This window comes from Balaenoptera acutorostrata, chromosome 3 (genome assembly GCF_949987535.1).
Source record: "Balaenoptera acutorostrata chromosome 3, mBalAcu1.1, whole genome shotgun sequence".
NCBI classification, from domain to species: domain Eukaryota; kingdom Metazoa; phylum Chordata; class Mammalia; order Artiodactyla; family Balaenopteridae; genus Balaenoptera; species Balaenoptera acutorostrata.
Genome location: NC_080066.1, coordinates 13,940,639 through 13,957,059, shown reverse-complemented (window position 1 = coordinate 13,957,059; position 16,421 = coordinate 13,940,639). Strand labels below are relative to the sequence as shown.

The following is a 16,421-nucleotide window of genomic DNA, read 5'->3' as shown; positions in this document are numbered from 1 at the left end:
TACTGCTGAATTTAATATAAAGCAACTGAATGTTTACCAGTAAATTCATGTCTTTATATTATGCTGAAAAGTAGCCATGCTGACTTGTAGAAAAAAAGGAATAACCGTATACATGACCTTTTATCTCAGTTATAATTTCAAGTAAGAGGATGTTATCTCAAGTGGGGGCCAAAAATTCATTTAGCTAATGGATCTTATTTTGTTTGTTTTAACTGCAGAGACTTAGTGATAAAACTGGGCCTGTTGCTCAAGAAAAAAGTTGACACTTGAGAAACATCTAGAAATGGACTATCCTGCTGCTCTAGCACTTCATCTGGCTGCTGTTGCAGTCCCCTTACTACAGCTATGAAGAAATGCAACAAGAAACCAGCTGCACGACAAAGGATTAATTGCCCCAAGAGCATTCTTGTAAGGCTTTGATTGATTTTCTTGTTGCTTTGTTGCACTGAAATGGAATTCCCATATCCCCCACCCCTCACCCACATTTTTTGAATTTTGAAAGAAAATTTAATAGCTAACTTTTGTCATTGAAATAATTTACATGCAATGAGTTTATCAGCCTAAGAGAAATTTAATATAGTTGGTGTACAACTAATTTTGTTATAAATTGGAGAGATGAATAGCAAAACTAAAGACTTGTTCTATTTTTAAACCATTTGATTTTAATGTAAAAGTTGGAACATGAAATATGATCTTTTGTTTGGGTTACAGTATGCTTGCTCTGTGAGTCAAAACAAATTTCAAGGAACTGTCTAATTTCTTCTACTGGAGTTTTATTGGTTAAATATTACAAATAAATAGGTCATCCACTTGGACTGGGCAATCTTTATTATAAAAATTTCCTTTCTAATGGGATTTGGCCAATTTTGGTAATCAAGTTAGGATGGTAAATGTCTGCTTCTGCTAAAGGTAATTTTCTTTTGCTAAATGCTTTTTCTTTAGTGTTAAGATCTACTCATATTTTAAAGAAAGCTTGAGTTCAGTGATTTCTAAGGCTGCTGAGGGAACCAGCTCAATTCAAAGTGAAAGAGGGGCCACTCTGAAACTGCTGGTGGGGTTTGGCCTGAATCAAGTGCCTGTTAGTACCTGCCTTGTGCTGAAGTGGCTCTGGACAGCTGAGCCTGCGCTCTCAGTCCCTGGGAGGAGTAGGGACAGTCGGCGTTGCACCAGCAGCCTTCCCCATGGTTCTGCCTTTATTAAGAACTTTCTATGCCACTGTAGCTAGCTCAGGCAAAAACTATTACCTGGGTATTTATCCACTAATGAGTCACAAGAAAAGTGAGTGGATTTGGTAAGAATTTTCTTTTTTTCTTAAGTTAGACAACTTCCCATTATTGACAATGATTTGAAACAAACAAAACAAGACAAAAAACCCACCACTGCAGTTCCTGAAACAGGTGAAATCTGTATTACAGCCCTTCCACGTTGGGTAGCCCCACTCCTGGTGTGACAGTATAGCAGAGTATAAATTAAACAATTGGGGATGTAATCATTGAACTATTCTTAAATGTGTGAATTATTAGTGGAAAAGACCCAGCTGTAATTAGACCTCCACTGTGTACTTAGCTGGAAGAACATGTTAATTCTGCAATATGTCTCTTGGTTAAACATTGCACAGTTCTTACCTCATTTCTGTAAATAAGGTTTTGTGAATCTGTTTTGTATTGTGAAAAATTCATAAGATAACATTGATATTTTGATTTGTAATATTTCTAATTGGTAGATTTAATTGAAAAGTAAAATTAATTTATTTTTATATGTTCAGGGGAATTTTAAAGAAAGTCAAATCTTTTGTAGATAATTAAAAAAAAATCGGTGTGGTTTATTTTACTTATTTAACCCACTGGTTGTTATTCTGTAACAATTTGTATAAATGGTAAATTTTGAATGTGTTGTTATTTTACTTAGATGTAAAATTCTACATGTATTAAAATGTACAAAGTTTTTGTTAATAAAATTTAATAATGTTTATAACTCTGCCTTTTTTTCCAGTTTTATTAAGATACACTTGACATACAGCACAGTAGGAGTTTAAGGTGGACAGCGTAATAATTTGACTTACATATAGTGTGAAATGATGACCACAGTAAGCGTAGTTAACATCCATCATCTCATACAGATACTAAAAAAAGAGAATGACAAAAAGAGTGTTTTCCTTGTGATGAGAACTCTTAGAATTTACTCTCTTTAACCACTTTCCTGTATATCATGTACAGCAGACTTAACAACAGTCATCATGTTGTACTTTTACAGTCCTAGTACTTATTTATCTTATAACTGGAAATCTGAACTGTTTGACCACCTTTGTCCAGTTCCCTCTCCCTCAACCCCCACCTCTTTTCTATGAGTTAAATTTTGTTCTTTTAATAAGATTCCACATATGAGATCATACAGTATTTGTCTTTCTCTGTTTGACTTAATTCACTTAGCACAGTGCCTTCAAGGTCATCCATGTTGTCACAATAGCAGGGTTTCCTTCCTTTTTTATGGCTGAATAATATTCCATCATACATTGTATGTATGTATATGTGTGTGTATAGACACATACATATATACACACACAAATAGATACAGACTCATACACCACAACTTCATCCATCAGTGGACATTTAGGTTATTTCCATATCTTGGCTATTTGTGAGTAATGCTGCTATGAACATATAGGGGTATAGATATCTCTTTAACATAAGTGGTTTTGTTTCCTTTGGATATGTTCCCAGAAGTGAGGTTGCTGGATCAGATGGTAGTTTGATAATAGCCATTCTAACAGGCATGAGGTGATATCTCATTGTGGTTTTGATATGCATTTCCCTGATGATTAGTAATGTTGAGGAACTTTTCAAGTGACTTTTCATGTATCTGTTGGCCATCTGTATGTCTTCTTTGGAAAATGTCTGTTGAGGTCCTTTGCCCATTTTAAGATTGGATTATTTGGTTTATTTATTTATTTATTTATTTATTTTTTTTAAGAAAATGGTCTTTATCCTTAGATGATAAGGATATTCTTTTTTTCTTTTTTTTTTTTTTAACTTTATTTATTTATTTATGGCTGCTTTGGGTCTTCGTTTCCGTGTGAGGACGTTCTCTAGTTGCGGCAAGCAGGGGCCACTCTTCATCACGGTGCACGGGCCTCTCACTATCGCGGCCTCTCTTGTTGCGGAGCACAGGCTCCAGACGCACAGGCTCAGTAGTTGTGGCGCACGGGCCTAGTTGCTCCGCGGCATGTGGGATCTTCCCAGACCAGGGCTCGAACCCGTGTCCCCTGCATTGGCAGGCAGATTCTCAACCACTGCACCACCAGGGAAGCCCTATTTTTGTTTTTTTCTGTTGAGTTGTCTGAGTTCTTTATGTATTTTGGATATTAATCCCTTATCAGATACATGATTTGCAAATATTTTTTCCCATTCTATAGGTTGTCTTTTTCAGTTTGTTGTTATATCTTGATGGATTGACCCCTTTTATCATTATATAATGACCTTCTTTGTCTCTTTTTATCATTTTTAGTTTAAAATCTATTTTGTCTGATATATGTAAGTACAGCTACCTCTCCCTGCTTGTTTTTGGTTAGTTTTGCTTGAGATGTCTTTTTCCATCACTTCACTCTCAGTTAATTGTCTTAAAGGCTAAAGCAAGTCTCTTGTAGGCAGCAGCATGTTGTTGGATCTTGTGTTTTTATCCATTCAGCCATTCTTTTTATTTTTATTGGAGAATTTAATCTATTTTTGTTTAAAGTAATTATTGACAGGTATGGACTTGCTGTTGCCATTTTGTTCATTGTTTTCTGGCTGTTTTGTAGACCCATTGTTCCTTGTTCCTTATCCTGCTGTCTTTCTGTGTTTTGATGTCTTTGGGTATCAGTATGCTTTGACTTCTCTGTCATGTTCTTTTTGTGTAATTACTAGACTTTTCCCATGTGGTTTCATGAGTCTTACATAAAATATCTTAAAATTATAATACACCCTATTTTAAAATGACAACAACTTAGATAGCTGTCCTAAGCTTCACACTTTTACTTCTCCTCCCCTCACATTTTATGTTACTGATATTACAGTTTACATATTTTTCATATTGTGTATCCAATAACAGATTTTTATAGTTATGATTCTTTTTACTGTTTGTTTTTTAACTTTTAGAGTTGTAAGTGAATTATGCACCACCATTACCATATTACAGAATCTAATTTTGAATGTATATTTACCATGATCATTGAATTTTATGGTACCTTCTTATATTTTATAATGTTAATCAGCATCCTTTTACTTCCACTCAACTCCCTTTAGGATTTCTTACAAAGCAGGTCTCCTGGTGATGATGAGCTCCCTCAGCTTCTGCTTGTTCAGGAAAATCTTTACCCCTTCTTCATTTCTGAAGAACAGTTTTGCCTGATACAGGCTTCTTGGTTGACAGTTTTTTACTTTCAGTATTTTGAATGTATCATCCCATCTCTCCTGGCCTGAAGTTTCTTTTGAGAAATTTGCTGATAGTCTTACGGGGTTTCCCTTGTATGTAACTTCTCTCTTGTCTCTTGTTGCTTTCAAAATTATTTGTCTTTGACTTTTGATATTTTTAATGTGTTTCAGTGTAGCCCTATTTAGGCTCAACCTGTTTGGGGTCTATTGGGCCTCATGGATCTGTTAATTTCTCTCCCCAGGTTTGGGAAGCTTTTTCACATTATTGCTTTGAACATACTTTCTGTCCCTTTCGCTTTCTCTTCTCCTGAAATTCCCATGATGCAGATATTGGTTCTTTTGATTGTGCCCCATAAGGCTTTCTTCACTCTTTTTCTTTTTTTTTCCTTTTGCTCCTCTGACTGGATAATTTCAAATGTCCTGTCTTCTAGGTCATTGATTGTTTCTCCTGCATGGTCGTCTGATTTTGAAGCTCTCTGTTGAATGCTTCAGTTCAGTCATTGTATTTTTCAGCTCTAGGATTTTTGTTTGCTTTTAATGGTTTCTATTTCTTTGTTGAAGTTCTCATTTTGTTCACATATTGTTTTCCTAATTTCGTTTAGCTGTGTGTCCTTGTAGTTCACTAAAGTTCAAGAGGATTATTCTGAATTCTTTGTCTGATAGTTCATAGATCTCCATTTCTTTAGCATCAGTTACTAGTCTACTTTGGTGGTCTCACGCTTACCTGAATTTTTGTGATCCTTGATTCCTTATGTTGTTATCTGAGCATTTGAGTAAGTGGGCTCCTCTTCCAGATTTTACAGGTTCATTTTGGCAGAGACAGTTTTTCACCAGTCAGCCCTGTTGGGGTTTCTGGATGTGTCTGCTGGTAATGTTTGTGGGCGGGGGGCGGGGGGGCTGCTATATCAGGGTCTACTTTGGGGCAAGGCCACTGCCCAGAACCCTGAGGTGGGGGGCAGGGGTGGTGGTGCTGCTGAGAGCACTTGGATAGGAAAGCTGGCTTGTTCCCCTGCCCTAGTAAGGCTGTAGGATGGGCTTTGCTGTTGCCTGGGGTCTCTGGTCAGGCCCATCAGACTGTCGGGACTGGGTACTATACCCAGTATTAATCAGGGCTCTGAGTTAGCTGCCCTCCCTGGAGGGGCAGCATTGTTTGGGGGCCCTAATTAGGCCAAACTGTGTGCTGAATTCCCTGGTCAGACAGGGCCGCCGGTGTTGCTCTGCAGACAGGGAAGCACAGGCTGTGCCCTGTTTAAGTGCCACTGTAAGCACGGCTCTCGGATGGGCTACACAGCTTGCTGTGTGCTCTGGTCAGGCTTCCTGCGCGAGAGGGCGGGCAGCTGTATTCAGCAGTGGGTGGGGCTACAAATTAGTTCCCCTGCCCAGGTGGAGTGGGAGAACTGGCTCCAAGACAGGTAAGGCGCTTCGTGGTCTCGACTCTAGCCGACCGGTGTCTCAAGTTTCCTGGCTGAACAGGGCCGCTGGATCTGCTCGGCAGAGCTCTGCCCCTGCTGGACTCGGCTCCAGGGCTCCAGCAGGGCTGGGCGGTGCGGCTCTGCCGGCGTTGCGGCCGCCTTCCTGGGCAGGGAGGGGGCCGCGGAGCTCCACTCGGCGGCGGGCGGGGCTATGAGAGAGCTTCCGCGCGGCGCCCACGTGCCCGCGTCCCAGCTGCCTCTCCGGTGGGCGGGGCTCCGAGTGAACTGCGGCCCGCGCGGGGGCAACAGCCGGCTCCGCGCCCCCAGGCCCGCACCCTGCGCCCTGCCGGATTCCCTGGTCGGACGTGCTGCCGCAGGCGGGCAGAGCCACTGGCAGGGACCGCCGCCTGGGCTCAGCAGGTAGGTGCTCGGTCGGCCGCGTGCCGGTTGTCGGAAGCCCCACCGTCTTCTCCACCACAGATGCCCAGGGGTCGAGCCCCGCAGCTCCCCCGGTGACGCGGCGGGGTGGAACTGGAGTAGGGGCTCCCGTGAAGCAGCCCACGGTGCTGGGGCGAGGGCGCTAGAGGTCCGCCGGAGGAGCGGTGGGCTCAGGGGCCCTGCTGGGCGGTGCTGGGCGGGCCTGGGGCGGCTCCTCTGACTCTGCCAGGTGAGGCGCGTCGTGGTCTCTGTGGTGCCGGCGGTGCTTCAGCCTCGCGTCCGTCGTGTAGGATTTTCTTAGGGGTGTCTTGTCCATGAACAGTTGTTCGTTCTTGTGAGGGCAGTGAGGTCAGGAAGGACCTGTGTCGCCAGCTTGGTGACATCCGTTCTTGTCTGGAGAAGATGACGCTCCTGAGGCCGTTGGTGCCTCGCGTCGATTCGCTCCAGGAGCCTCTGGGCGCTTTGTGCTTCGGCAGCAGGGTGGTTCCACCTTGAGGTTATTTAAGCTCGCTCGGGAGTAGACGCTGCGCAGCGGCCGAGCCCACCGTGTCCTTGTGTCCGACTCTTAGACATATTAGGTGAGACAGAGAGAGCCCTGCAAACTGCCGCAGCGGAAAGAGGAAGGAAATAATCACAGTGAAGATGAAAGGAAGATAAATTCCAGATGAGAATTACAGCACATCAATAAAGCTGTATTCATACTTGGTAAAGAGTAAATTCTTGTTTACACAGTTAGCTTTAACCAGAGGCATTTAAATAAAAGAGAAACCCAAGTGGTTCCCGGCTCTCAGTGTGCATCAGGATCACCTGTGGGCCTTGCAAAGGTTCAGACTTAATTGAACCAGAATATACCTGATCTGTGTAACTGGGTCCTCGTAATTAAGAGTTGAATAAACAGGGAAAACTGGTTTAGGCTTTTAACTTTTATTAAGGAGCGCATTTTAGGTTCTTGGGAAGACTTCCTTTTTGATACACGAATGGGAAAATGATGATCTGATTCTGCAAAGTCTTGTCTCCCCCAGGGCTGAGGACCAGCCTTCCTCCAGAAGGCCGGTGACTCATCATCATTAGCCGCCTCCTCAGCTTTCACTCTCCCAGTCCTCGACAGAACATTACCCGGCGGTGCACCTTTTCAGTTCTCAAACCTGTGTCACTTGTCTGGGCTGTGGGCTCGTGCCTGTGTCTTGGTGTGGCTCTGCATGCCTAAGCCGCTTTGGGAACTGGCCTGAGGTGCTGGGCGGCCTCGTCCCCCCGCCGCAGGAAATGCACCTGGGCTGCTGGCTCCCTGCTTCCCTGCTGAGTTTTGCTCTGGGAAGTTTCTGAGCAGCTGCTGCTCGTTGCCCAGCACAGACCCTCGGGCAGGGGTGCTCTGCATGCCGCTCGGGATGCCACGGGCCGGTTCCCGTCTGGACTGCTTTGCAGAAGTGCTGTGGGAGTGTGCTGGGTCGTGGGGTCAAGAGCTCGCGATGGGCGGGAGTGCTGAGAACGCAGGTCGCCAGGTGGCTTTCTTAAGCGCTCCGTCAACCAAGCAGAGGACAGGAGGACCACTGCCCCTGGACACTCCCCAAGACAGACAGCGGAGGCCCTGGCATTGTAGGCAAGAGGTGCCTCACGACGGAATGTAACTTTGCTTTTCAAAGTAGGGGATGGACTTTTGTTTCGAATTTGACAGCTCTCAGTGAGACACGTATCATTAACCTTAACTTCACTTACTGGAAACAAAACACACATTGATGAAAACCACTTTTGGTATACATCACACTAGGCCTTTCCAAATGAAATAGTTGTGAACTTCTGTAAACATTGGGAAGCCGTTAGATTTTTTCAGATAATTTTACCTTGTTAAGAATTCACGCCAACCGTTGTTCCACTTACAGTCCCACCCCTCACCTTGGTATTGGCAACAAAGGAAATGTCTCTTTCATACCGTTAACTGAATGTTTACAATCCCGTAAATTCAGTAAAGACTTCCGTGAACTATGAGCTGCCTTTGGTCACAGTTCGGGCCTGGTGAGTCTGTCCTCAGGGGCAGAGCCCGGGTGGTGCTGTGACATCCTTGCAGCTGTGGCCACTCTCTGGCCCCCAGACCTCTGGCTGCTTTGGGCCCGGCGTCCCGCACAGATCCAGGACTGGGGAGCAGACAAACTGAACTGAACTGGTTTGAAGGTTCAGATGAGATCACGTGGAGGGTGGGGAAGAAAGGCACGTTTGGGTCCCGTGGGGGAAGTGACCCCCGAGTAGGATCCAGAAACCGCAGGGGTGTTTCGACCAAGCGAAGGCTTTTAGGGGCAAGGAATGAACAGTCTCCATCGCTGGCTCTGGGCTGGAGATGCGTTGTCTTGCTTCTCGGTTCTGTGGGAGGGCTTCCAACCTCTGCTTCCCAGGGAGGGGACCCAGAGGGGCAGACTTCCCAGGCTGTGCTGCGGTGCTGGACGTGAGGGAGGCCCCAGGCTTCCTCCGCAGAGAGGACGATGGTTGGCTCGGGCATGGGGAGGCTGGTCCCCATCAGGCCAGTGCAGGCGGCACAGGCAACGGCCGCGAGGAGGGCGTGCTGGAGGCTGGCCCTCGGGGACTCTGAGGTTAAGAAGGCAGGTGGGAGATGAAGCGCCTGCACAGGGATCTGAGGATGGGCCGGGAGGGCTCCCTGTTTTCTTGAATTACACGCACTTCTTTCCCGAAAAACTTGAGGCTGCAGAAAAGTTGAAAGGTGACGCCGCCCCCTGCTCATCAGGACTGAAGATCCAACCTGAAAACGCCTCCTGGATCCAGTGCTTAGAAAGTGACGAGACCAGGAGCGGTTTGGGTGGCGTGAGCGCCGGGGGTCAGGTGACAGGGAGGGTGGGTCACACAGCCAGGCCAAGCGAGGAAAGGAGGCACCTCGCGATTGGCGGCTGTGAATGCACAGCGTTCTGGCTGTGCTGGTCCTTCTGAAGTTTGAAGCAAGACGTTCACTTTTTTGCTGATGGAGTTAATTTGGTTTCCCTCAAATTCTGATTGATGCATCTGCTGTTTTTCACTTGGCTCACTGAACAAGCAGACGGATTAATTAGGAGATTTTACATTTTTGGCATCGCCGCTGCTCCTGCCGCAGCGATCTCGCTGGTTCTCCCCCTCCTCCCGGAGCAAGTATGGACAGGTGTTTCCGCAGCTGAACCCTTCGTGTGCGGGCAGTATGTGAACAAAATAACGTGCAGAGTTTCTTTGCAAACTCTTGGCCTGGCGCACTGGTTCTCCTCCCTCCAGCCGCCTGTGAAGGCGGAGTGTGGACTGGGGCCCCGCCCTGGGTGTCTGGGGGCTCCGGTGAGAAACTGCTGGGCCGTCAGGCTGCTCTCCCTGCCCTTCCCGGGCCCTCTGCCCCGCCTCACCCCTGACGCCCCCCTCCTTCCCAGGCTCTGGGCGAAGCCTCGCAGCTGCCCATCGTGGGCCTTGCGGCTGTTTCAAGAACTGGCCTCTCCCAGCTGCGGATCAGGTGGCCTTGTTGTTCACCCCGATGTGAGCCTTTGACACTTCAACCGCAGGCGTCAGTGCTCGGTCTTGGGTTTTACTGGGGGTGGAGGGTAGCTCTCTGTGGCCTTCAGCATCGCAGTGGGCAGGCCCGTGACCTCATAAACGTCGGCCCTCCCTGCCCGCAGCTCTCACAGCTTCGGGCTTCTCAGGTCCTTGGAAGCTTCTTTACTTTCTTCTGATTTATGACCCATGTTTAACTCCTCCCTCAGAACAGTCTTTCTCCATGACTGCAGCCCTTGTTCTGGTTTGGAGTTAATGTCCAAGCCAAGACCCGGAAGGAGGTACCAAGCGGCCCTGCCTCACCCCAGGCTTTGCTCCCGGAGGAAGGAGGAAGTGGCCCCTCAGGCCGCTCAGCTGGCTGCAAACAGCTGCTTTCGCTGCTGCCAGGAGCTGGTGCTGAGCGGCGGGGCGGGGTGGGGGGTGGTATTTGGAGCTGACCGGTCCCAGGATTAAAGCAAGTTTGGGTTTGTCGTCACCCACCCCAGGCCAGAATCGTCCTCTCTCCTGTTATGGAAACACAGCCCCAGGCAAAAACGTCCGCATCCAATGCTTTGGTTCCAGTTTTAACATAACAGGATAGATCTCAGTTTAGCCAGAGGAGAGTTCCAAGGGGGTTTCCTATGCCAGGCCTCTTGAAACAGGAGACCAGCTTGGGTCAGACGTCTGGAGGCATCTAGTTGTCACTGCGGGAACATCGTCCTTTGTGAGACAGATTGGAACCAAGATAATTTGGGATAAACAATTTGATATTTTATCTTAAATTTTACAAAATATTTCTTTTTGAGTTACAACAGAAAAGAAAGCATGGCAGAGATTGTTCGTGTTCCTTTGTAACTTAGGACATACAAAATTTAAAAATGACTCAGACTAGAAAACAAACTTCTGGTTACCAAAGGGGAAAGGGGGTGGGTGGGGAGGGATAAATTAGGAGTTTGGGATTAGCAGTTACGACTGTAAATAAAGTAGATAACAAGGTCCTACTGTGTAGGATAGGAACTGTATTCAGTATCCTGTAATAAACCATAATGGAAAAGAATATGAAAAAGAATATATATATATGTATATGTATAACTGAATCACTTTTGTCCATCAGAAACTAACACAGCATTGTAAGTCAGCTATACTTCATTAAAAAAGACGACCCCCTCATTGCCACTCAAATCTTTGTCCATTTCATTTTGTAAAAGTAGGATTTCTTTTTAAACTCTACTAACCAAAGATGGGCTTAATTGAGTTGAACACCTGTAATAATCCAGGGCATACTGACCCTCAGGCTCCTGGCTTATGACAGGTGGTGAAGGCACGAGGTGAGCAGTCAACTTTCCCTGCAGAAGAATGTCCTTTTGTTCATTCCTGTAGCAGTTCCTGAAGTGGGAGGACACGGAGGGCGTGAGGAAGGGAGCTGGACCCGCGGGTCCCTGCTGAGGCTGGAGGGTCTCAGAGCAGCCAGGCCAGGTGCTCAGGGGGGGGAGCGGGAGGAGGGGCTGCCCTGCTCCCCCACTTCCCACCAGGGGAGGCGACGGGCCCGGGACTGGCCCCTGGCTCTCTCTGGACACACTGGTAGCTTCCCCCTGGGGATCCGATTGCTAACGTGGTTTCCCTTTTTCTGTCCTACATGAAGCCATTCTTTTTCTCCCCAGACCAGAGGGGAAAATAATTGCAGCCGTTCAGTTTTACAGCGTGTTAATTTAGCTCTCCTGTGAATCAAGTCGAAGGCTGAGGGCCAAGCAGTTTATTCAAACAGGAGGCTGGGACTCCTGCCAAGACAGTGGGGTGGCTTCCAGGCCGGCCCCGCCGTGATCCCAGCTACAGGTGGAGCTGCGGGGGCGGCGGGGGCGGCGGGGGCGGCGGGAGGGGAGGCCATGTGGCAAAGCGCTAAAGGGGGCCGCGGCCCGGGCAGCCGCGGGAGCGCACGGGGAGCCTGCCTGACGCTGGCAGGAGCCCCCCGGTCGGGATGGGCCCGACTCGGGTGGGTCCCCGTGCCCCCGGGGGCACCAGGGCTCAGGCTTAGCACAGTCGCTCCGTCCTCGCGTTTTCTCGGCCACAAGAGAGCAAAACGAACGCGGACGCCTCCGAGCCATCGGGGATGGGGGTGTGGTTCAGAGTCGTCCCCCCCCCTCCCCCGCCCCCCGCCAGGGACCTCTGGGACCAGCCATCCTCCAGCAGCCCCTCACAGACGGGTGACCATGTAACGTGCAGTCCAGACTGGGTGCACGGAGACAGGTATAAACTGAGACTGTCCTGGGCCACTTGGGACCTGTGGTCACCCTGTGTGTATAGAACATCACAACTTAAACTGTGCCGTTTAAGTGTGAGGAAGAAAACCTAACAACTACCCTGCAGGTGGAAGTAGGGCTGTGGTAGTTGGTATTTTAAAGGGATGAGTTATCTACTTTCAAAAGGGGTGGGTGGACTTGGTGTGAGGGCAGGGCTGGCACATACCAAGAGGCAAGAGGCCTTTTTAAGGCGTCCGGAACATCGACTGGGGAAAGCTGCTTATGATTTATTCTAAAACTGAGATAGGAACCCAGGAGGAGACTCGGCCCATGGGGTCAATATTCCAGTCGAAATGGATCCCGTCTTGTGGGACGGGACGTTTGCCAGGCACACATGGGTCAGTCAAGGAGATAAGAGCGCAAGACTTCTAGGTGGTTCCTAAGCAAATGTCACGGAAGCACCAGGTTGTCCACTGGGAACCTCAGTTCTTAGTAACAAAGCATCGTGAGGCACAGCCAGGAAAGAACACAGGCCTGCCAGCCCCGCCGGGCCCTGGGCAGCGGGTGACAGCACCTGGCCTTGAAGCAGCGTTGGCTGCTGGTGGGAACCTGCTAGAACAGTCAGGGGCTTCGTGAGGACACAGGAGGGAACGTGTGAATGGGCTTGAAAACCGGTGCCGTCGGTGGTGTGAAGAACGGAGCTGTAAGCTTTTGCCCCAGTGGAGAAAGTAAATGTCAGCCACTACAGGACAAAGGGCCCGGTTCTCTGGGAAGATGAGGGCAGATACCCCAAGCTGTGCGGGGCCGAGGGGCGCAGGTGGGCGGCGCGTGCTGGGGCCAGGCCAGCGCTTTCCAAGCCCCGCACGAAGAGACACCTCCTGCTGTTCCCTCTGCCAGGGTCTGAGTGGGGTGGGGACTCTGAGGTCGAATTCTGGGCCTCTTTTTGTCAGAGGCCAAGTCTGAGGATTCTCCTTGTACCACGTGGGCCCCTGGTGGGCTGCAGTCAGAGTAAACACTTAAGCAGAGGCCTGAGTTAACCTTTTTGGGTAAGGAACCTTTGGGGCAACTGGTGAAAGATGTGTACCCTCTCTCCAGAAAACCACACGTCCAAAAGAATAAAGACTTTGCATACCTTTGGCAGGGTTCCCAGACCACCGGGGTCTATACAGTGCCCAGGACTCCCGGGGCCCAGGCTAGGGATTCCCGCCTGCGAGGGACCAAATGAGCGTGGCCGGTGGCCTGTCAGCCCTGCTACCTGCGTCTGCAGCCACGGAAAATGATGGTAACAGGAAGCCTGGATGGTCAGATAGAAAAAGAACATTTATTGTGTTCAACAAGCCAGATTATCATCGTAACAACCTATGCAGCGCAGCAGCCGCCGTTATTCCCTATTTTTCCAGATAAGGAATCGAGACAAAGAGGTAAGACAAGGCACTGATGTCACACAGCTTGGAGGTGTGACTAGATAGATAAGGTCACAAGGCGGGGCTGAGGAGTGGGTTTAGGGAGCACTTCCCTGGGGCATCAGGAAGGAGAGGGGGGCCGTGCCTGGTCCCCATGTGACCTGTGTTGGGAACCCCTTTTGGAGGTGCCATTGCTTTCCCGACCGTGACCTCGCTCAGACCGAACCCCACGGGTCTCCTGTGTGCAGCTGAGCTCCTGAGCCCTGCCCCACCCGGCCCACTGGTCCTACTTCAACAAAACTCAGCAGCTCCAGGTCCCCCAAATAGGGGAGGCCACGCAGAAAGGGGCTGGTGGCAGGGACAGTCATCAGTAGAAAACCATGCTAGAAGACTCCTCCTTAGTGAGTGTGCAAAAGACGAGGTTGGTAGGCAAATTAGGGCATTTCATCCTAAATTGTACCTCTTAAGGCATCTTGGGACCCCTGTGGGGCTCTCCCCACACTGGAAGCCCAGAAATCTGGTCATGGGATTTGGGGGTGCATGCAACAGAAACCCATTTCAAAGTACCATAAGTGAAAAGGGTGATTTCATGGAAGGATGCTCACAGAATGTCACAGGCTGGACAACCAAGCTGTGTGACAAGCCTGACCCTGGACTCGGAGACAGGATGGACCCAAGGCCTGGAAAGCAGCCAGAACAATCCCTTCCTGATTCCCTCCATGCACCAGCTTCTTCCTCTGAGACGTCCCACACCAATGGGGAGTGGGCCTTGGCCCGAAGCGAATGCACAGTAATAACCTCATGGCCCCATTGGCTCCAGGAGAAAGTTCTGGGGCAGAAGCTGTTGGCTCTGGTGCCTCCCGTGACCGGCTCTTGTTTGTTCTTAGAAAGAGGCCTCCTGACATGCAGGCCAGGCAGGCTCTCCCTCCCCAGCTGCCTCCCCTTCCCGGCCAGGATGAGGCTCAGGGGAGCTGCTGCCCGAGGACTCAGTTCACGAAAACAGTGACTTGGAGCAGTTTCTCCACTGCTCTTTTTGACGTCGCAGAGGTGGCAGGTCCTCCACAGCATCAGAGGCGGGCCTACCTGGAGCCACGTGTGTCCTGCTCAGGCTGAAAGGTTACAGAGCCAGTGTGGCCACTGCCACCCAAACCTTCTCCGGGAATCTAACCTCATTTCACTCCTTAGAGAAAAACGATGTCTTTATAGCTATTTTGTCAGATCACCTCCCTGAAATGTGTTCTGGTGATCTTTTTTAAAAATTTTTTTTTTATTTATTTATTTTTGGCTGCATTGGGTCTTCGTTGCTGCGCGCGGGCTTTCTCTAGTTGCAGCGAGCGGGGGCTACTCCATTGCGGTGCGCGGGCTTCTCAGTGCAGTGGCTTCTCTTGTGGAGCATGGGCGCTAGGTGCGTGGGCTTCAGTAGTTGTGGCTCGCAGGCTCTAGAGCGCAGGCTCAGTAGTTGTGGCTCATGGGCTTAGTCGCTCTGTGGCATCTGGGATCTTCCCGGACCAGGGCTCGAACCCGTGTCCCCTGCATTGGCAGGTGGATTCTCAACCACTGCGGCACCAGGGAAGCACTGTTCTGGTGATCTTAATGGTTTTCAAGTTTAGGCAATTTGTACTTCAGCAAACTGCTTTCAGCCCTGAGCAAATGACAGATTTAAAAAGGAGCACTCAGCTGATGGTGATGGTTCAGTCAAAAGTAACAGCACAAAATAGTGATTTTTAACTTAGGTATTGAAAAGTGGGACCCAGTGTCATCAGATCCGAAAAACCTTGCCTATGTGTTTTCTGGAAATTCTGTCTGTTGCGTATGCATTTCTACCAAACCATCCAAACTTAGAGTTTATTACTTATGTCCTTGTGCATTTAGACTTATTTTTTTCTACATACATATAACATATGCATATACATACAGTTAAGATAACCCCACACTACTCCCAGCCAGCTACCTCAATACAAAGCTGGTTTTTTCTCCCAAATACTGGCATCCTGCTACTCGTTAGCTGGTGTGATCTTTGGTCAAAGAAACACATTAAGTTTTCATTCTTACACATTAGTTCACTCATATGTTCCTTCAAAATCATACATTTGCCTGACTGTTAGAAAGCACTATTCAGTTTGTTCCCCAGGAAATTAAACTTTGCAGTGATGAGAGAGAAAATAATCTATAAAATACCCAAATCTGATTTTTTCTCCTTTAACACAGTATTTGTTTAAACAATGTAGCACAACATTTATTTTACATTTTTAATTTTTTTTACTAAGGCACGTGACGTATAGAAATAGTGAGGTACAAAATGCAAATTTCTGCATAAGATTTTTAAAATAATCCTTTTGGAAAATAAGGTAAACATCATCTTCCAGAAGATTCAGCTTTTAGCTTGTTTCTTCTTTTGGACCAGTTCAACCAGCAGCTTGTATCTAGCGATACAGTCTTCCTGGAGAGAGAGAGAGAGAGAGAGAGAGACAGAGAGTTGACAGTTACAATCAGAGGGACCCTCGTGGGGTGAGCCTGCCATGCCCAGCACTGACCAAGGGCTGTCCTGTCCACATGGAATTCCCTGGGTGCCTGGGCGGGAGGTGAGATGTGCACCCTGGGGGAGGGGCCGGTGGCTGCCGTCTGTGGGACGGAGACTTTGGTTACTGTGATGGTGACTTTCGACTCACCAGTGGCACTTAACATTTTAACATTTCACCGTTTCGTCACAACACATTACTTCAGAGAAACGAAAAACCTTGGGGCCCGGCCTCCACAACATCATTCTCATTATGGTTTGCCTCTCCCTGGGGGTCCCTGGGACCTTCCTGCGGTAGGGCCACGTCGGCCCAGCCCCACGGGCTACTGCGGGGAGAGTGCCCCGCTCTTCCTCCGGCTCGTGCCAGCCCCGCCGAGGTCTTCCAGCCTTCCGCTCAGGCTACAGAACTAGCAGCTTCAGACGCCAGCTGCCTGTCGCTGTCAGCCCTTGGGGTGAGGACCCCTGATGAAGCAGGGGAAGGGCCTCACTGCTCTCTTGTTTATCACAAGGTACTTTCC

General features: G+C 48.6%; 2 protein-coding genes across 12 annotated transcripts in view; one reads left to right on the top strand and one right to left on the bottom strand.

Annotated features, from left to right (window-relative positions):
* The window catches only part of MLLT10 (MLLT10 histone lysine methyltransferase DOT1L cofactor), a 253,347-nt gene extending 251,414 nt beyond the window's left edge, over positions 1–1,933 (top strand). For 5 of the 11 annotated variants that reach the window (XM_057543532.1, XM_057543539.1, XM_057543537.1 and 2 more), the window contains one exon: positions 219–1,932. In XM_057543532.1, the coding sequence (XP_057399515.1) occupies positions 219–263 (45 nt within the window). In that variant the 3' untranslated portion in view covers positions 264–1,932. Of the gene's footprint in view, positions 1–218 lie in introns of all 11 variants that reach the window. The other 6 variants (XM_057543542.1, XM_057543540.1, XM_057543541.1 and 3 more) reach the window with 2 other exon arrangements.
* Positions 1,934–13,284: 11,351 nt separating this feature from the next.
* Positions 13,285–16,421, bottom strand: part of DNAJC1 (DnaJ heat shock protein family (Hsp40) member C1) — a 197,790-nt gene continuing 194,653 nt past the window's right edge. Inside the window, exon 12 of the mRNA XM_007189873.3 lies at positions 13,285–15,825. Coding sequence (XP_007189935.1) covers positions 15,757–15,825 — 69 coding nt within the window. The 3' untranslated portion in view covers positions 13,285–15,756. The remainder of the gene's footprint in view (positions 15,826–16,421) is intronic.